General features: G+C 49.8%; 2 protein-coding genes across 3 annotated transcripts; one reads left to right on the top strand and one right to left on the bottom strand.

Moving 5' to 3' along the window:
• The first annotated feature begins 575 nt into the window (after positions 1 to 575).
• Positions 576 to 3,285, top strand: RPL36 (ribosomal protein L36). Of its 2 annotated transcripts, none has more exons than XM_052702163.1 (4): positions 576 to 672; positions 809 to 903; positions 2,456 to 2,590; positions 3,152 to 3,285. In XM_052702163.1, exons 2-4 carry the CDS (start codon positions 811 to 813, stop codon positions 3,239 to 3,241), a joined length of 318 nt encoding a protein of 105 aa, XP_052558123.1. In that variant the 5' UTR covers positions 576 to 672; positions 809 to 810; the 3' UTR covers positions 3,242 to 3,285. The 2 variants fall into 2 exon arrangements, with proteins under 2 accessions (XP_052558123.1, XP_052558122.1); XM_052702162.1 differs by having other exon boundaries at positions 603 to 626.
• A 1,471-nt stretch (positions 3,286 to 4,756) lies between these two features.
• On the bottom strand, positions 4,757 to 19,676 carry LONP1 (lon peptidase 1, mitochondrial). Its single transcript, XM_052702104.1, has 18 exons — positions 19,489 to 19,676; positions 18,151 to 18,239; positions 17,681 to 17,800; positions 15,290 to 15,518; positions 14,734 to 14,795; positions 14,094 to 14,223; positions 13,679 to 13,762; positions 12,806 to 13,026; positions 11,697 to 11,835; positions 10,644 to 10,822; positions 9,830 to 9,917; positions 8,934 to 9,056; positions 8,472 to 8,588; positions 8,048 to 8,188; positions 7,799 to 7,964; positions 6,526 to 6,734; positions 5,662 to 5,826; positions 4,757 to 5,127 (listed from the first exon to the last, which is right to left on the bottom strand). The coding sequence occupies exons 1-18, from the start codon at positions 19,591 to 19,593 to the stop codon at positions 4,963 to 4,965; spliced, it is 2,532 nt and encodes an 843-aa protein (XP_052558064.1). The 5' UTR covers positions 19,594 to 19,676; the 3' UTR covers positions 4,757 to 4,962.
• Positions 19,677 to 20,807: the final 1,131 nt, after the last annotated feature.

Below are 20,807 nucleotides of genomic sequence, written 5' to 3'. Positions count from 1 at the left end.
AGTGAGATCAACGGTGTTCTCTAAGCTTAAGTCACACCCCTCTCTATGGGATCCAGTGCTTTATCTGTAAGGAGAGGTCTGGTCTGGAGACGGTGTCTGGATGCAGGACTCGAGCGGATGCTGAGTGTGAGGACAGCCCTAAACTGGAGGAGCTGCTGACTCCCTCAGTGGCAGAGAGGCCTTGCAGAGACCTTGACACACGGCAGGGCTGGGCAATCCCCAGCAGCGTGAAGTGCAGCCAGAGCAAGGGCCGAATCCTGCCCCTGAGTGTGCAGCCCTGCCGCGGCTACGGGCGGGGGATGAGAGGCCGGACAGCAGCCTGCAGAACGGGACCTGGGGTTCTGGTCGGGTCTGAGGCAGCAGCGTGCCCTGGAGCCCGAAGGCCCCACCACGGCCCCACCAACCCGCCGGCAACGCCCTCCTGTAGCTCGGCGCCAGCACCGCTCGGCATCGCTATCGGCATCGCTATCAGCGGCGGTATCGCTCTGCCGCCAGGCGGTCGCCCAGCGCCCCGCCTCCGCTCGTCTCTATGGTCCCGCCAGGGATAGAGCGCCCTCTAGGGCCGGACCGGAAGTTCCGCTGTCTCAGCACGTCGCGAGCGCTCCTTCTTTCCGGTGCGGCTGCAGGTTGGTGCTGGTTGGAGCCCCCGGGATCCGCGGCCATCTGCGGCCGGTGAGGGCCGGGGCCGCGATCCGCGCCCGTGGGGGTCGGGCCGGGGGCCCGCAGCGAGGCGGGGATCGGGGCCCGCAGCGGGGGCGGGCCGGGCCGGGCCGGGCCGCGGCGCAGCGTTGACCGCTCTCTCTCGCAGACATGGCGATCCGCTACCCTATGGCCGTCGGCCTCAACAAGGGCTACAAGGTGACGAAGAACGTGTCTAAGCCGAGGCACTGCCGCCGCCGAGGGGTGAGTGCGGGTTCGGCGCTTCGCTGAGGGTTGGGGCGCAGCTGGGCCCGGCCCGGTGGTCGCGGGTGCAGACACGCGGGAGTGGCCATTGGCGGCAGTGAGGGTTGCGGGCTGCAATGTGCCGAGCGGCATCGAGCTGCGAGGGTAGAGAGCAGTGGGAAACGGACAGGAAACTGCGATGGGATGGAGAGAGGCAGGGAGGGGTGCTGGTAGGCGTGGAGGGGCTGTGTAGGCTATGGCAAGGATGAAATCCATGGGTGTAGGTGTCGAGTGAGAGCAGAATTAGCAGTGGAGCGCCCTGTAATGGAAGGATAAGATGGATACGTGTACATTACAGCTTAAATGTGGGCAGCAAAATAGAAAACGCGCTGGGGGACTTTGGAAGGCCTTCCTGGCACCGTGCTTTAGGTAATGACAACAGGTGCTTTCCAGGTTAATGACCACTAATGGGACTTACTGAGCGAGGCTCACTAAATGTGTGTGCTGATGAGAGAAATTGTTTGCAGCTTCTGTCACCTGTTCACAAAACACCGTGTTGTGTTGGAGATGTGCAGCAGTGCACCCCTGCATTTCCTATGGCCCTGTTTTTTGATGCAAATGGTGGTGCCTGCAGATGTCCAACATCTCAGGTGCTGTTCAGAGAGAACAGAGTAGCACATCTCTCTGGAGCACCTCTCTATGAAAGGCTGAGGGAACTGGGCTCGTTCAGCTTGGAGAAGGTTCTGGGGAGACTTCATTGTGGCCTTCCAGTATTTGAAGGGAGCTTATAAACAGGAGGGGGAATGGCTGTTTGTGAGGGTGGATGGTGATATGATGAGGGGGAATGGTTTTAAAGTGAGACAGGGGAGGTTTAGGTTGGATATTAGGAGGAAGTTTTTCAGCCAGTGGGTGGTGAGGCACTGGAAAAGGTTGCCCAAGGAGGCTGTGGATGCCCCAGCCCTGCAGGCATTCAAGGCCAGGCTGGATGTGGCTCTGGGCAGCCTGGGCTGCTGGTTGGCGACCTGCACACAGCAGGGGGTTGGAACTGATGATCTTTGTGGTCCTTTTCAGTCCAGGCCGTTCTGTGATGATTCTGTGATCTCACCAAGAGCACAGTGCTGCCCAACACATCCTGCAGCCTTCCTGCCCTGAGCTGTGCTCAGAGCAGAGCTGCTCTGGGGGCTTTAGCCCAGTAGAAGTTCTGCCCTTCTACTTCACTGCGTACTTCTATTTCTAATTCCTTAATTGCAGATTGGTGCACACACAGTCATACATCAGCATTCTGATTTTTTTTTTTTCCCCAAACTTGCATGTGTGGCTTTAAATTTGCACATCACAGGGGTTGGAAAGGACCTCGAGGGATCATTGAGTCCAACCCCCTGCAAAGCAGCTCCCCCCGACAGGCCGCACAGGTCAGCATCCAGTCAGGTCTTCGTGTCTCCACAGCCCACTAGTTCAGAGCCCTGCAGAGCACGTGGAAGGGCTGTGTTGTTGGCAGGGGTGGCTCTGGCACACTGGCTGTTTTTCTGCTTATGTTGATTGTGAATGTTGTTTTTCTTTCCCCTTCCAACAGCGCCTGACCAAACACACCAAGTTTGTGCGAGACATGATCAGGGAGGTCTGCGGCTTCGCGCCCTACGAACGACGTGCTATGGAACTGCTGAAAGTCTCCAAAGATAAACGTGCTCTGAAGTTCATCAAGAAACGGGTGGGTCAAGCTGATGTTTGAATGAGGCTGTCAGAAACTCTTTGGTTGAGCTGCCAGTTTTCTGTCCTCTGCTCTATTATCTATTATCTCGAGGTCTGCTCTGTTATTTTTTTTCCAGTTGCTAGGGCAGTTAGTGTCTGACCTGAGCGAGGGTGGGAGAGAGGGAGATGGACTTAGATATTGGATTTGGAGAGACACTTTGAGGTCCTGAGTTCAGACTTCCATTGCTCTTCTTGTATTACTTGTGAACTGATGCTGGGAAAGGTAGAGCAATGCTGGCAGAGGCTGGGGGCCATTAACCAGCTGACTTGAAAGAGAGCTCACTGGAGGCAGCCCTGAGGGCTGGGAACATTCTCTGCCTTTCCCCCCCAAGAACAGAGTAGAAACACTACTGAAGCATCACGTGAAGCAGCTCCTTCTGGCCAGCTGAGATTGCTGGGCTTCAAATCTATGCTGGGGCAGTACTGTCTCATTTGCTTCTCAAGTGAATGCCTGAAGCCAACCAGCTGCTTTTCTCTGCTTTGCTGGGCGCTGCTGACCGTGCTGCTCTGCTCTCTGCAGGTTGGCACTCACATTCGGGCCAAGCGAAAGCGGGAAGAACTCAGCAATGTCCTGGCAGCCATGAGGAAAGCTGCTGCAAAGAAGGATTGAGTTGTACGGCCTGGAGCTCAATAAAGCCCTTTCTGATAAACGAAGTGTAATGGCTCAGTGCTTTACCTGCTTCAGGCCGTAGGGTTGGGCGGCTCCTGGGGATGCTGAGGGGTTTTGCTGACAATCCCTAAAATACAGCAATCCAGAATTTGAATCGCTCTTTTATTCCCTTCTTCTGCCCATTCTTACCAAGTGGAATTTCTGCTTTTTTTAACATTCTTCCTTGTGCCTGTAGGTAGCAGGAGGGCTTCTCTGTTCATAGTTCTGCCTCAGAATTGGTGCAAGAGGAGGAGAAAGTTCCGGAGGGCAGAACAAGCAAGTTCATCGGTACTGCTGGGAGAGAGAGGGAATGGCTGCCACAAGTGGTGGGCAGCTGCTGCCTGCCTCCTGCCACTCCTGTAGCAAAGACAAACAAATCTGCTTTATCTTCACGCTTGCACCCAAATCATCAGAGAGACACAATGCTGCCCCCACTCCCTGCTTTGGCGACAGAACTTTGCAAAGTACAGAGCCTACTCTTTCTAGCACAGCGCAGCACTCTGCATCAGGAATTAGGGCAACACCAAAACAAACCCAAACTGGCAGGGGTTAGAGTTGTGCCTTGCCAGTCCTGGGAGCTGCAAGGTCAATAAAAAAGCCTGTGTGCATCTGTCCCCCAGGGCTGTTGTGGGTGTTTGCAAACATCCCAGGACAGCAGCAGGCTGACCAGGGGGTTCATCTGCTCTGGGACATCCCTTCCCCCTCATTTCACCTTGGAGTTGCTCCTGCTCACACCCCACTGAGACAAAATGTGATCCAAACTGAACTGCCTTTCTCAAAACCCAGTCTCTGCCCATTCAGCAGCACGTTTTCAAATCAGGAGAGAAACGCAGTCGCTAAAAGCTGCTTGAATTTCAGCAGGAAAATTCTTATTTCCTACTGGAGCCCACCTAGCTGAAAGATGGGACAGGACAGCGCAGTTCTTACAGCGGAAGGAATACATTTCAAATGCTCCTTGGAATTTCTCTTCCTCTATTTAATAAGTCCTACTCAAACTCAGTTTCTCTAAAGCTCACCCTAAGGTGAAGCACTCAAACTCTCAAGCCCAAGCCTGTGTTTATTGACATACACAACAGACACACGCATTTCGTTCCTTTTTTCACTCTGAACATAATTCAGCTGCTGCGGTGAAGAGTCAACAGTGGTGTGCAGAACTCACTGCTGGTACTGAGCAGGCTGCTCTTGTGTCCCAGTGTGCTCCTTTAAGCTTGGAGTTATGGCTTATGCTGGGAGATCCATGTCCCTCCACCACACAGTGTGCTAGCTCTGCTTCTGTGTCCCACGAGAGTTCCAGCATTCCCCACCAAGGCAGGGAGATGTTCCAGGGAACTCATCTGCCAGTACAGTGTTCACTTGTGTTCATACTCCTTGAAGCAGATGTTTGGTGTGCAGTGAAATAACTATAAAATCTCCTTGGAGTGTAAGAGGCTGAAGTAGCTCTGCTGCTGGTGGCTGATAACATGCACATTCCTCTGGTAAAATCTCACAACTTCATTTTATTGGAAATACTTAAGTTGGATCGTAATTCAGTATTAAAGGGGGAGAAATACATCATTCGACCAAAGCCCTCGCTCACTTCAGCAGCTGCGCAGCAGCAATAGCTCCGTGTCCCACGTCAGGATCAGCCCATGTCAGGCAGAGCACTGAGGGACAAACCTCCCTCCAGCCCCAGGTGTTGGGCATCATCCTGCAGCCGAATCCTGTTTTGGAAACGCTATATCGAATACCTCCTTGTAGTGCTCAACAAAATGCACTTCCAGTCCTTCTGTGATGAATCCAGCAAGGTCATAATAATCCTTTTTATTCTCTGACGGCAAAATGATGCAGGTAACACCTGCCCTCTTCGCCTATGGGGAGAAAGAAAGTTACGTTGTCTGTGTGTTCAGTCCTAGAAATCCATCAGTCCACTAAGAACAGAGATTCCTTCCCATTTTGGAAAAGGAGCGAGCACTCTGGTTCAGGAGCACCATCTGGCTTTACCCTCCTACAGAGAGCAGTCAGGGCCTTGCAGCCATGCAGCTCCCCCAGCCCCAAGGCGCCCTGCAGCAGCTGCATGGACTGCAAGCTTTGTTAGCAGAACAGTGACAGCACACCTGGGGCTGCTGTGCCGATTCGTAATGTTTTACAGAGAAAAAGCTCACAGTGATGAAATGCAATTCCAAGTTCTAAATCCCCTCCATTCTAGAACAGAAAAATCCGGCAAGCAGCCTCGGTTTTCACCTCCTTCCTCACGCCTGGAGACACCAGCAAGATGCCCACTCCCACCAGCAGGTTTCTCCACAGCACATTACTGCCTCTCTCTGCCACTCCAGGAGCAAAACCCGCTTGGCTGTGCCCAGACCCCAAGACAAACGTGGGCCTCTGCCCACATGAGCTCTTACTGCAATGGTCTTTTCCTTGATTCCACCCACAGGAAGAATTTTCCCAGTTAAGGACACCTCTCCAGTCATGGCCACGTTCTGCCTCACTGGGCAATCCATGGCCAGTGACAGCAGTGCTGTTACTATGGTACATCCTGCACTTGGTCCATCCTTTGGTGTTGCTCCCTGCCAAAAAAATAAAAAATAATTTAAAAAAATCATATTTTCAACCCATTTGCAGACCAGCAAAGCCAGACAAAACCTTTGTTCACTGCTGTTTTAACACAGCAGCAATTTCTGGGGGTCTTGCACTTAACTGCACAAAGGTTCTGGGGAAAGTGCTGTTTGAAATGGCACATGCAGTGACACCGTGCCACTCCTCATCTTATTCACAACAATAAACTGAGCCTACAGCTTGATCTCTGGCCTGATGCATCTGTGATATTCATTCGTCAAGCTCAGGATTTTGAATAACTGATTTAAGCAAAAAATGAGCATCAATACCTTGACTTTTTTTGTTGGCCTAAGCCAACCATGGGAACAAGAAGCAGTATTTCAAGGGCAGATAAAGAATCACAAAGTAGTGGAGAGCAATGCTGAAAACAAGGCAGAAAATACTGCTCAGTTTACCCAGCAAAACCTCAGCTAGTGACAGTCTGCATGGATCTGAGGTCAAACAGATCTCTGAGAAGAAAGAAACAGCTATGGGAGAGGAACAGAGGCAGAGAAAACATCTACTGCTTTCTGATCCTGCAAGAAACCAATCATCAGGTAACAACAACCAGGTTCCCATTGCATTGGAAGAAGCAACAGGGAAAACGTGGACTACATTAAAGTGTGACAGGCAAGCAGCCATGCATGTCTCTGACTTCCCCATCAGATCACCTCTGGGACGTGCAAGTGGATGTGGGACGACATGAGAAAGTCATTGTTGGGCTCCTTCTGCATCAGAAAGGCTCTTGCAAACGTGTAAGCAATTTTGGCACTCTCCTTCATTACGTCCCCCAGCTGCCCTGTCACATCCAGGGACCCATCCTTGCCCTCCTTGTCTTTGGGTCGCTTCAGGGATGTTTCAACAAACAGAGTGGAACCTCCTGAGAAAGAGAAGAAAAACAACATCCTGAGAAAGGTTAAAGAAAATCAAAGCAGGTGGCTTTGGTGAAGCAGACACTGTGAGAGGAATTTGAAGTCAAGGCTTTCTAATGAGAACTGTTGAGGAAAGAGCAATTGAGAGCTGTTCCCCAAATCCCTTCAGAAAGCTTAGCTAGAAATCTCAACAGGACTGCACTGATGGTCCCCATTCACTGCTCCTTCAAACCTCACAATCGCCCATAGACACAGCCCATATTTAGTGGAAGCAATCTTTGTAGGCACTTCCTGGCTGTAAGACATGCTCACACCACACCTGTCAGCTCTACTTCCCAGTGCATCTGTTTACCTTCTCCACTGTACAATTATTTCCTTTCTAACCACTTCCAGGACTTCAATCCCACCCAAAGCCAATTAAACACACAGGGAACACATCTGGACGTCTAATCCTTTAACGTGTGCTGTAAGTCTCCTCAGTGGTGCACACAGAACCCCAAATAAGCAGGGGAGCAATCCAGTGAAGCTAACTACTGCCTTCAAGTCAGTGCTGGAATGCCTGCATCTGCCCTTGGCACCGAAAGCCATGGTGACACATCACTGGAAGAGATGCAGCACAGCTGAGGCACGCTGCAAGTCAGAACAACACCTCCTTCTTCTAAGGTTTGGTCCTTGCTCTTAGCAAAGCTTATGCTTTTAATCACTGCCACTGTAATAGATGTGGCTCACATGGGTACAGCACACGAAGAGAAGTCACAATCAGCCTGGGCTAATTAAAAAAGGCTCTTATCTTCAGGAAAATGGAAGTCAGAATCTAAAAAGCCCCAGAAGTTACTATTGCTAATGGCAGAAGAGCTTCACTGGATTTGGTTAGAGAAATTCAAAGAAAACGACTAGACTGAGTGTTTGACAGTGACATGAAGATGGAGACACACATTTGAGTTTTCCAGCCAGCATTTATCTTTCAGGACCTGCAGCCTCAGTCCAACTTAGAAGATCAACAAATTCCCTGGTAACACGATTAACCCTCAGGTCACTGTGTCACTGCACGCTGTGCCTGCACAACTCTTACCCATAGCTGTCCAAGCCAGACCCATCACCACGCCTGGAGGAGTGGTTTCATACATTCGATCCACGGTGAAGATGGGCTTTCCTACAAAGTCCTGCAGGTTTTCAGGTGTCACCTGGACCATCTCTGCTTCTCCACTCACAATTTTATAGGCTGATTTTCTCAGTACCTGTGTGAGACAGGGATTTGTTTCTGCAGAAAGAGCTTAGAATGCTGAAGCAAAGAGGTCACGGTTACACAGCTCTCCCTCACCTTCTCCACTTGTTTCTGTAGATTCCTCACCCCACTCTCTCTGCAGTACTGCTTGATGAGAACAGTCAACACATCTGATGTGATTTTGGCTTTGTTTTCATCCAGACCGCACAGAACTCGTGCCTGAGGGACCAGGTACCTCTGAAAGAGAACATGCACACATCCTTCTGTCCGTTTGTGGAGAAAAGCCTAATGGCTCCAATTTCCCACCTTTGTTCTGCCATGAGCTCAATGCCATTCTCTAGAGTTCACTGCCTCTCTATTATAGAATGCTGGAATTGTTTCAAATTAGGGGAACTCTGTCCATCATACCACGTGCCTCCTATCGGTTGATATGGTTGGATGTAAATACGTAAGCTTGACATTGCCAAAACCATTTTATCAGATGGAATTCACAGCACATCACTGAAGCAGTTCCTCTCACCTCTGCAATTGCAAGCTTCTCTTCTGCGACGTATCCTGACACATTGATGACTTCCATCCTGTCCCGCAGCGGCTCTGGAATGGTTTCTGTTACATTGGCAGTACAAATAAAAAGCACCTGGAAGCACAAGATCCTATGAGGTGACCTGCTGCTTTACTCCAAGCACTGCTCCCTCACTGCTGTGTTTCTCTGGCTGATGGGCTGGAGCAGGATCTGAAGGTTAGGAGCAAGGTTATTTTCTCTGTGAAGTCTAGTTTTTATTGCAGACAAAGCTTTGGGTTCTAGAACTATGTGTGTAAAGGCAGCCAAATACAAAAGCCAGGCAGCAGCAGAAACCACAGCAACTCTGCCTGTCACTATGAAAAACAGACTCCTGACTTTTCTTGCTGCCACGTGCAGATCTGTGCATTGACATACACTCATACCCTGCAGCTCCACAGCACTGCAGAAGAGAGGAAATACCTTTGATAAGTCCACAGGGACATCAAGGTAATGATCCAAGAAGTTGGAGTTCTGTTCTGGGTCCAGCAGCTCCAGCAGGGCTGAGGATGGATCCCCCTGATATCCTCTTCCTATCTTATCCACCTGCAGGAGACGAGATTTAAAGTCAGAAGTTTCTCATGGCAGCAGGTTCCCACGCAAGCACTGTTTAAGGGCTCCATCTCAAAACCTTCACGTGCTTATGAACAGCCACCACCATTCCACCAGTTCTCTGTGGGTTCCCCCAGTTCCCCTCCGCCACAGGCAGGAGCACTCAATGCACTGACAAGGCTCAGGGCCTGAACAGCAGGGCAGACAACTGCTGCTTAATCCTCTGTTCCATTCCCAGGCCATCTGCTGTTGGTCTTTCCCAGCCATGGCACACAATGAAGCCACAGAGGCTTCTGGTCTGCCCTAAAGCCCTGCTGTTACACCCTGTCCTTACTTGCTTTGGTGCAAAGCAGTAGGATGGAAGACCTGGCTCCTACCTATTCTCAAAGCAGACCTAAACTTGACTGTAAGCATCTTAATTCTTATAGTTTCAGACTTGCTGAGAGAGTGACAGATTTAATATCACATGTACAATAGTGGTGGGGAACACGAGAGCTACTGAATTCTCCGGCTGTGATCCTCATGAATCTAATAGTTGCAATGGAAAAGGAAAGGAACGACTGAAATGTAAAAGCTGAGGTCTGTTATAGGAAGAGAAAACAAATGTCTGAAGCATCTCTGTAACCCAAACATTACAGCCCAGCACAACTGAACACCCCCACCAAATCTGTGACTTTTAGGACCATCACTGCTGCATCTTTCAGCTGCAGGAGCCAGTAGTTGCCAAGCAGGTTTTTAACAGCAAAACCAAAAAGAGCAGACATCACCTCGTCAATCAGTATCAGGGGATTCTCTGTCTTGGTCTTCTTCAGGCACTGGATGATTTTTCCTGGCATTGCTCCAACGTACGTCCTCCTGTTTTACCAGAGACTGCATTTAGGGGGGAACTGTGAAGTACGGCATAGACCAGCAACACCTGCACGTGATGGAACAGGCTTATCCTGCTGGGAAAGATGTTCAACATCTGTCTACCAAAGCATTCTCCATTGCCACGAGAAGCACTGAGACCCATCTATACTCTGTTTTTTGTAGAGAGCAGCCTTGAATTTTGGCAGAATACTCCTGAACCTGCGGCTTTCAGCTTTAGTTTTATCCTCTTTTAAGGCAGAGAGAAGCAAAAGGTGAGGCTGGGCACAGAGAGCATTGAACAGCAACTTGTTGGTTTGGGTTAAAGAACCATTACAGTGCATTTTCTTGTTCCAAAGATTTCCTCCCTCCTGATCCTTCAGAAACCTGGCCTCAGTTACACCTGAACACACAGAAATCACCATGTTCAAGCTGTTCCTATCCTCAAGTGCTGGCATTTGTAGACAAACATGACTCTGGCATCTAAGCCTGATGCCTTTGAGAAGCTCACACAACTTTCCAAAGCTCTCCTGTAAGAACACACAAGAACCAACTGCAGTTCGAGGCAGGAACACGATCACAACAAATCCCTCCCTTTGCATTAACTTTCTCCTCTTCCTGCATCCAAACCCTTTCAGCAGGAGCTGGCAGAACAGAGAATTAAATCACACGCACTGTTCAAATTCAGTCATGCTCCCATTTGCACAACTTTAACACAAATCCAAGCATGCTGACCTGTGTCCCTTGATTTCTGCCACGTCGGTCATCCCTCCGACGCTGAAGCGGAAATACTCTCTGTTCAGGGCTCTGGCAATGGAGCGGGCAATGCTGGTTTTGCCAACCCCAGGGGGGCCATAAAAGCACAAGATCTTCCCCTGGGTAGACCCACGCAGCTGGCTGACTGCTATGAATTCCTGCACAGCAAAGGAAGCACCAAAAATGAACAGGAAAACAGCAGCAACACAAAAACATCTGTTATCGGGTCAAGCAGTGCTTCCAAAATGAGCATCCTACACAAAATAGGTCCTCAAAAGAGCTGGGGAGGGCAGGGGGAGATGCTGAGGTTACTGGTAGGACTCTGCCACTGCATGGAAATACTCTATTAGTAATCAAAGCCACAGACCTGCATGATGCAACTCAGTGCACTTCTGTCAGGCTAGTCAGCATGAACATTGCAGGAACTGATGAGCAACGTGCTGGGCTGCCACTCCAAAGAGTATTTATCATTTAAAATAATGAATCAGATAGTGAGATTAAGTCCCTGCTGTTGGGTACTGCTGGGGGAAAGTTACCCCAGAATTCCCCTGAGAGAAAAAGCATTTCACTGCCTTTATCTTTCTCTCCAGATCAGAGCAAAGCAATTTAATAAAAGCAACATTCTAGGATGCCTAAGAATGCACACCAACAATTCACTGTTGGCTAACACTCCTCCCCTGCTCAGCTGAGGGTTGGTGTGCTCTGGGAAGGCAGGAGCTTTGCCTGTCACTATGAACCTCATCAGGAACTTCTCAGTGCACTGACCAAAATCCTGGCAGTGCTTCCCTGGGATATTTATTCATTTCCTCAGCATTTAAGTAACAAAATGAATACGCTGTCATTCGAAACCAGAACGTGACTTTCACTGCCAATAGCAATTAAACACATAAACTTATCACCAGAACATGCCTGCAGCTTTTTGTGATTTGTGATCTAACGAAAATTAACGGAGAGCTGCGAGCTGAAACGTAACCAAACCACCCGATGTTGGGCTGAGTTTGAAGCTGTGCCCTCTGCCTACTCCCACCTTACCAGAATTCGCTTTTTGACGTCATCCATCCCATAGTGATCCTCCTCCAGAACTGCTTGGGCTCTGCTCAGCTCCAGGTTCTCCTCACTGCATTTACCCCATGGGATGGATGTCAGCCAGTCCAAGTAGTTCCGTGTAACGCTGACAGAAACAAACAAAGTGATTCAGCAACAAACCCATGCCTTCCTCCACTGCCTTCCAAAACAATTTCACCCCTCAAAAAGCGGAGGATGAATCAGACTCATAAAAGGCAGATGATGAAAATACCCTGTTACCTGGGCAGGCATTGCTAGCCTGTAACTGCAGTCTTCAATCCCTTGCCCCTTTCCCAAAGAATGCAAACTTTTGTCTCAGAACACCAAAATATGTGAGCAAGAACCTTGGCCTGGGTGGTGATTTTCTTCTGTTGAACTCCCTTAGCAGCTTACTCCCTTTTGGTTCCATCATTCAGGAGACAAAAGTTGTCAGTCTGCCACAATAACCCCACATTATCATATTATAACCAGAACAGTCACAGTAAATGCTGCATGAAAATCCTATTTGTAGTGAAGCAAAAAGGGCTTGAAAGATCTGTTAACCACCAGGTGAACAGCAATGCTGGAATTAGACCTGAAAAAGTAATACCAGCTTTGTGTGCAGCTTTGGTGTTTTCCTGCCAAATATTTTTGTTGCAAACCTGCACTGGTGACCGTGCTGACTGCTCAGTGCAAAGCAGATGCACCTCAACAGACATGAATGTTCAAAGCAGTTTCAGTTTCTGACACACAGATGATGTGACAGAAGATAAAAGCTGCTCTTTTGCAGCTCCAGCCCTGTCCCAGCACTACAGGAGCTTTTGCTTCTCTTCTCCTGCATCTCACGAAAACATCTGAGGAGAGAGAAGAGCAACACTTAAGGGCAGCAGGAATCACTGCACTTTTCATGAGGAGAAAGGAATGGCACAGCACTTCTGTGCAGCTTTAGGCTGCAAGGAAGGAGTGCAATTATGACACATCCAGAGAAAGCAGCTAAGACAGAAAAGAGAAAAACTCCCTGGGTGAGAGCTTACCAGAACTGGGCTGGTTGCTCTTATTCTCCTAACTAACCTGACAGGACACAGCCGCGCACTCACTTGAATTCTGAGGAGTGATTATCCAGCAAGCTCAGTTTGTTCAGCTCCTCCTCAATCACATCCATCACGTGCTTTGGCACCACCAGCTCCTTCAGCCGCTCACGGAATTTTTCTTCTATTGCATCCTTGTCCTCTTTCTCCAGACCCAGCTCCTTCTTAATGATCTTCAGTTGCTCCTGGAGAAGGTACTTGCGATGCGTCTGCTTGATTTTCTCTTCAACCTAAACACAGCAACAAGCACTGTGACTGTCCTGCTCCTGGCACCATGCAATAAACATCAAATGCTTTCCAGCACTTCTGAGTTTTTGGATGCTGAAAATACAGCAGAGATCTTCAGCAGCATCTAAAGGAACGGCCGCTTGTTGTGCCACTTCCAATCTCACTGTGCTCATTTTATTCTCACAGCATCTACACCAAACTCAGAGTTTCATCTTTCCAGTCCACATCACCCCAGCTTGTCCAAAAGAAAACCAAAGACCATGACTACAGCCTTGCTGAAGTCAGTGTAAAAGTACTTGCTGTTCTCCCTTTGTCCTCTAGGCCTTCTCATAAGAGAAGAAAATCAAGTAGGATAAGCACAGTATGCTCCCCAAAAACCCCTTTTGCTTCTCTACATCACCTCCCTCCTTTGCTGCAGGGCTTCCAGGAGGAAGCAGATTCAATAGCAGATCCTGTATTACTTTTCCAAACGAGCACGAAAATTAAGTTTCCAATTGGAGAGGAGTATCAAGTTATTAACTGCATCAATGTCATTCCTTCAGTGTGCACCATGGTCTTGTTTTAAAATTCTCCACTGGCAGTGCTAAGTACTGTACTATTAAGAGATGGACATGCTATAAATGTGTGTAAGATGTACCTGACTTGAAAGCTTACCTCCCTTCCAAGACGTTGCTGCAGTTTGCTCAGCTCATATTCCTTCTTTAGAAGGGAAAGGGCTTTGTAAAGCCGTTTGGGAATCTGGAAATGACAGATGCAAAATGAGTTGTCAGACACTGCACTCATGTCAACTCCCTGCCCCACAGCACCTGCAGGTGTAGAAAGACCAACTCAGCAACACGCAACCACAGTGCAAGAGACAACTGTCACAAAGACACAGAGCATCCAGACCCTCCCTGAAAGCAGATTATTACTTACTCCCTGTATCCTTCAGCAGGAATCTCTGAGCTGATATTAACCTACCACCAAATGTAGCACAAGAGCCCACTCTGTACTGAGGCTGCCAGAGAAATTATGACAAATGAAAGGCACGCTTCTGCTAGTACAGCATGAGTTGAAAGCTTCATCTTACACTGGTTTCTTCCAAGATGTCTTGAAGTTCGTGTGACTCTGCCCCTGTCAGTGCTGCACCCATGTCACTCAGATAGATGGGGTTATCTACCACACGCTGTCCAGCTTGCATCATCTGAAGTACAGATTCCCTGGAAAAAATGGTGATAAAACCCAAAACGTTCAGTAAATTCTTGCGTTCATAAAGGAGTAGCCTTGTTGAGTTATCTAAAGAGGAAATGAAATGCAACTCTGCTTCATAGCAAAACAGCTTTCAAAAGTCTGACTAAAGCTGTGTTCAGTGACAAATACACACCTTGACAAAAGCAATGGTCACTGATAAATACAGCTATGAATGTGAAATGTTCACAATCTGTGACCCGCCGCGCTGAGCCTCACGTCCACAACACGTGCACAAGGCTGCAGCACTTACTGCAGTGAGCTCCCCTCACACCCACACCATCTGCTCCACGTCCTGCTCTCCTAACAGATATTAAAGCTTTGCATAAGGTTTTCAAAACTTTCCAACAGCAGATGCTAATTCCCAAACCAAATTCTGGGCAGCAATTCAGTGAGTGTCTCCTTTTTGTTACAGCAAAAGGCCAAGGGGAACAGAAATCTTAGGGTCCTCCATCCCCAGAGCACACATGGGAAACACAGACCTGTACAAAGGGTTCAAGGCAATGATGTCCCGGATTGTTTTGACAATTTCTGCAGTCAGAGCCTGTAAGAACAAGAAAGATTTGATGAGTACAAACACAACATTCCCCAACTTCCCCATTCTGGGAGCCCAGACAGGCAGCCCCTGGCCACTCATCTCCAGTGCTGAGCTGAAATGCTGCTCGTGCTGCACAGTTACTCCTCCTAGGAGGCAAGAAGACAACGCAGGAGGGGCAGAATTTCTCCATGCACAACATGTATCCTGTGCTGGGACACAAGATGCAGTCAGGCTGACCACTCAGATCACCATGGGGCAAAGACTTAACTTGACATAGGTTATCACACAGACTTCAGCACAGCTCAGTCTCTTCAGCTGGCAATTTTTGGAAGTGATTGGTTCTAAGGAATTGAGCCATTCTGAGGAGAACTCACTGTTTTCATAAAATTCCCTACGAGAAGAAGGAACTGTTTTCCAAAGCTTCATTTTAGAACTCTTCAGCAAGCAACACAGATGCCATCCACAGGGCAGGTCAAGGCTGGTGTGCTCAATTCACTTACTTTCACCTCCTCTGTGATCTGAAAATCTTCATGAACCACATTCTCTACTTCTACCATGAGAACCTCCTGCGACGAAGCAGCCACAGGATCCAGCACCACCTCCACAGCTTGCTCCTTTGCTCCAGGCTCCTCCTCAGCCTCTTTCTTAGGGCGCTTCTGTTTCCTTCTCACCTTCTGTTTGCCCTCAGGCTCCTCAGGCTCCACCTCCAGCTGCCGGTTTATTCGGATTCTGAAAGCCAAAGGAAACCAAACACAATCAGTTCTCCTTTGCCTCTATGTGACTTCAGCTTCAGCCTGGAAAGCCTTTTGTTTTGAGCTGAAATGCCAATATTTGACAATGGTGACTAATTGATAATAGACACTTCTGTAAGATTTAATTTTTGGTTCACTCTGTTAAAATAAGGTGTCACTTAGCAAAACCATAACACTCGAGTGGTAAACACCAGTGGGTCTTATTTAGTACATTTACAACAAGTGAGCAGAAATATACAAAAATTAACCAGCCACAAAAATAGCTGCTTCTGTTTCTGCTCTGTAGGTTCAGTCTAACAAGGTTCCTTAATAAAAGTAGGAGGAGCTGGAAAAGTCATAGGAAGACTGAAGGAAAAGGGGCATTTGAAAGAAAGAAGGGAAGAGGGATCTCCTTCCTAGATTGTAGCTCTTCCATTTCCTTCCTCAAGTTCTTGTAAGTCATTCAAGTAGGAAAGCAAAGAGCTCCAGGATTAAAAAAATCACCTGAAATGTTCTCTTTGACTCCCACTGATAGGACAGAACTGGCTTTATCTCAGCCCAAATTACCACAAAACTGCTCTGTTTGGCTGCTGAATGGTTTTTCACCTCATGAAGCTTAAGGACAACTGCTCACTCTGAACAACACCTTTATCTGTCACATAGTCCTGATAATCAGAGGTTACTACGTTTTATGAGAGCCTGCTCTGCTAAACGACTCGAGCACGAGAAAAAGCCATTTGTCTGTAATACTGAAGGCTTTTCAGAATCTCCAGTGCAGTTCTGCATTGGGATGAAGGTGGTGGACACCTTTTCCCCTCTGCCACCTTGCTGCTGCTATGCCCTTCCATAGGTCAGCACAAGCACAGGCTGAACAGCTGCACAGCAGGGACTCATCTCCATCACCAGCTCTACTGCTCAGATCAGCTGCCGAACTGCAAAGCCAGGATCAAAACCACTAACAAACCCACAGCTAAATCACCTGGTGAACAAATACACAGCGACGAAGCTCAGGATCACAGACTGAAACATCACAGCACACAGACAGGACGATTAATAAGGTATCCCTGTGAGTGTGGCTGCTCAGACTGCTGGCTTTCTATACGAACCTACGATCTGAAGGGGAATCCCACCCCCTCCTGTTCTTCTTGAAAAGCTGCTTCACTCCTTCACCTTCATTCTGAACATCCTGTTCTGCTTTTTCACTCTTCTGACTCTTAACAATCAATCCTTTGCTTTAAACCACACCTGCTGCAATATCAACCCTAATTCTAAACTCCCTGTGTATCACGAAGCCTTTCCATACCTAGACATTCAAAATTCTACCATCCACTCTATTTCCTACATGATGATACTGGAAGAGATCAAACCAACAGTGCATTCTATAATAATTAACTACTAAGCCCTAAAAGGGAAGGGCTAGATGCACAGCCTTATACCCTCCAAACAAAATCCATTTCCCTGTTAATATTTTTAAACTTCCTTGAATTTTGCCTCTTATACCAACAGCCTCACGTCAGACATCTAAAACACAGAGCACAACCCATAGCTCTCCAGACTGGGACCAAAATCTCACCCTCTTCCTGGCAAGCTCAGGCAAACTCAGCTCTGAGAAGCACCACCTATTTTTTGCTGTCCGGATAAAAACAGAACTGGTGCAGCAAAGCAAGAGGGAAAAATAAAAGCAAAGCTTCAAAGCAGCACACAGCCCAAAATCAGTTACCTGAGGCTGTTAGAGCTACTGTTCTACACTGCCTCATCTCAAAACACTTAGCACAGACAGCCAAACCTGCAGCCCCGTGTGTAATCCTGTTTCACTCAATCCACTTCCAGGACAATCACAATTACAGTTCTGGACTGCGTTTTTCTTTTTTCTTCTCCCTCTTTTCTTGCTGTATTTTCCAAAGAAACTGATGAACCTCAGAACAACAAATACTTGCTTGCATCACCTAATGGCTTATGGGAGAATGATGTGTGCTAGCTCTTTATTTTGGGGGTGAAACTGCCTCGCCCTGCAAGAGCACAAAGAATGAGCAGCATCAGAACACAGTGCAGTAACAAAAGCTTGTCACGCAGGAGCTGCACATGAAACACGTGGTGACAGTGACAGAGGGAGGCGTGCTTCTCCAGTCCTTCCAGTGCCTCCAGCCCCAGCTTCAGTACCTCCGGTGCCCCATGACGATCATGCGCAGTTTGTCTCCCAGGTCCTGCATCTCGTGGATCTGTACAAATGTTCCCATCTGGTAGATTTCGTTCAGATCCTCCACCACATCCGATTCATTGCTATCGAGGAAGAAAAAAACACAAGATATAAAGAAACTCTGGAGTGGGTTAATGTCAACAAAGGAAAAAAAGCAATTGGTTGCAGAACTTTGACCTGCATTCGGAAGCAAGGATTTCACACTGTCCTCACGGTTAGGCAGCCCCTCTGCACACCCCTGCATGCTCAGCCCCTCCCAGACAGCAGCAGCCTTTCCAGCAACAAAATGCTGGTGGCAATGGATGCTGTGCTAAGAGGAGGTCTAAGCATGATTACTGGAATGCTATGACAGGCAAGGAATCTCAGAGCACAGCCTCTAGTGTAAAGGCACAAAAACATCTCACTGCCGTAAAGATGAAGAGAAACAACTTACTTATCATCCTTCTTAAGGAAAACACCAGCGTAAGGCTGGGCAAGACGAACCTTCCTCCTCAGCAGCTCAACCAGCTTCTTATTTTTCACCTAGAACAAGAAGCACAGTCAGGTAAGGATTTTCCTTCAGCTTTGCACCCTCAGCACACCAAACCACGCATGGTGGAACCCTCTGAACTATGAAGTCTAATCTTTCTTCTGATCTTGCCTATATTACAGGACAGCAACATAAAAATGGACGAATATTAGAAGACACTAACACTGAATATTTAAGAAGTCGCTGTGTTGTGAGTTTTTGATTAACATAGCAGAGGTAACACACTGCCAAGCAGTGCTGCACAGATCTGGGGATGTTTTAGGTGTGGGGCTGGGGGGGACAGCACTAGGACAGCTGATCCACGCTGGCCAAGGGGACATCCCACCCCACCTGATGTCACACTGAACTACAGAACCAGGGGATGTTCAGAAAATGTTTGTGTTCCCAATAAACGAGGCGAGCCCTGCTGTCCTGGAGCAAAGGATCCCGCTGTGCTTTGCTTGTGCATGCAGCTCTGGCTTTACACATTCAGCTCTCTTCAGCTCAAGCCATGAGCTCTCACACTTTGACTTCCAGCCCCCTCCTGCACCCAGCACAGGGAGTGGAGAGCAGCTTAGAAGTGCTGAGACCACAGAGCATTGATATCAACCACTTCCATACAGAAGTTCTGCAGGACTGCAAACCTAATGATTCCAATACAAAAACTTCTGCATTCCCTGCTCTCTAAGCTTCACTATGAGGTGCTCAGCCTTTCTGTTTGCCTATCAGTTCCTGAAGAAGCAGAGCCGACAGTGCCAGTGCTGCCTGTATGGTGGCTCTGGTCAGAGGTGGCACAGGCTGCAGTGATGCGGTGGATGTTCTGTTCCTGGAGACTCTCAAGGCCAGGCTGGATCAGGCCCTGGGCAGCCTGTCAGAGCTGCAGTGTCCCCATGCACTGCAGGGCAGTGGGGTGAGATGGCCTTTAAAGGTCCCTTCCAACCCTAAGGATCCGTGACGAGCAACCGGCGGCCAACGTGGAGAAGCGTAGTTAGAAAAGCTGGCGGAGAGAGCGCTCCCCTGAGAAACCCCTCGAACGAATCCACGTTCTCAGACGGCCAAACGCTCCTCTGGCACTGCAGCGTCAGCCCCGCTCAGTCAATGGACGGAGCCACGAGCAGCGCGGTGCGGCGCGGTGGGACGGGTGATCCTCCGACCCGAACCGCCCCGCGGCCCAAAGCGATCGGCCCAACGCCGAGCCCACAGCAGGAGAAGCGACCGGCAAACGACCGGGGGACGCCGGGCCGCCCCGCAGCCCCCGCCCACCTCGATGATCTTGATGAAACGCGGGAACACGGGGTTGCGCGTCACGGCGATGAGCGGCACGTTGGGGAAATGCTCGGGCACCATCAGCGGCGTCAGCGCCGTCATCACCGGGCCGCTCCCGCCGGGGTCCGCCCCGCCGCCGCCGCCGCCGCCGCCCTCCTCGCCCCCTCCGCCGCCTTCCAGCCCGTCGCTCCCCGCAAAACCGCCGGAGCTCCACCGCTGCCACCGCGGGGCGGTGCTGAGGGCGGCACGGGGCGGCAGCGCGGGGCCCGGCGGGACCGCGGGGCTGACGGAGGAGGCGGCCGCCGGGAGACGGCGCCGCGCGGAGCCCAGCAGGACCGGCCGCCAGCGCCCGCACAGCCGCAAGCAGCGCGCGGCCGCCATGCTGCCGGCGGGAGATAACCGCTTCCGGTTCGCGCCGCGCAGGCGCCGGGCGAGGCCGCTGCGCGGGGAGCGTGGGGCGGCGCACGTCTGCGGGAGCGTGAGGGTGGGGCCGCGAGTTCGAATCCCGGCGCTGCCCGGTGCTGTGGGAGAGCGGGCGGAGCGAGAGGAGTCCCGCATCCGAACCTCACGCCCGAGCCGTTGGCCTTCTTGGCCACCAGGGCACGCTGCTGGCTCACGGCCATCTGTTGGCCACCATGGTCTTTCGCAGAGCTCGCAGGGCAGCCCCCACGTGTACTGATCATAGAACTACGGGATGTCCTGCTGATGTATGACTGCGTGTGCACCAATCTGCAATTAAGGAATTAGAAATAGAAGTACGCAGTGAAGTAGAAGGGCAGAACTTGTCTTCCTGAACCAAAGGGCTGTGGCAAACCCTGGGCTAAAGCCCCCAGAGCAGCTCTGCTCTGAGCACACCTCAGGGCAGGAAGGCTGCAGGATGTGTTGGGCAGCACTGTGCTCTTGGTGAGATCACAGAATCATCACAGAACGGCCTGGACTGAAAAGGACCACAAAGATCATCAGTTCCAACCCCCTGCTGTGTGCAGGTCGCCAACCAGCAGCCCAGGCTGCCCAGAGCCACATCCAGCCTGGCCTCGAATGCCTGCAGGGCTGGGGCATCCACAGCCTCCTTGGGCAACCTGTGCCAGTGCCTCACCGCCCACTGGCTGAAAAACTTCCTCCTCATATCCAACCTAAACCTCCCCTGTCTCACTTTAAAACCATTCCCCCTCATCATATCACCATCCACCCTCACAAACAGCCGTTCCCCCTCCTGTTTATGCGCTCCCTTCAAATACTGGAAGACCACAAGAGCCTTCTCTTCTCCAAGCTGAACAAGCCCAATTCCCTCAACCTTTCTCACAGCAGAGCTGCTC

This window comes from Tympanuchus pallidicinctus, unplaced genomic scaffold, assembly GCF_026119805.1.
Source record: "Tympanuchus pallidicinctus isolate F22 unplaced genomic scaffold, pur_lepc_1.0 scaffold43, whole genome shotgun sequence".
In the NCBI taxonomy this organism is placed as follows: Eukaryota; Metazoa; Chordata; class Aves; order Galliformes; family Phasianidae; genus Tympanuchus; species Tympanuchus pallidicinctus.
The sequence above is the reverse complement of the archived record's forward strand: the minus strand, read 5'-3'. Positions and strand labels throughout refer to the sequence as shown.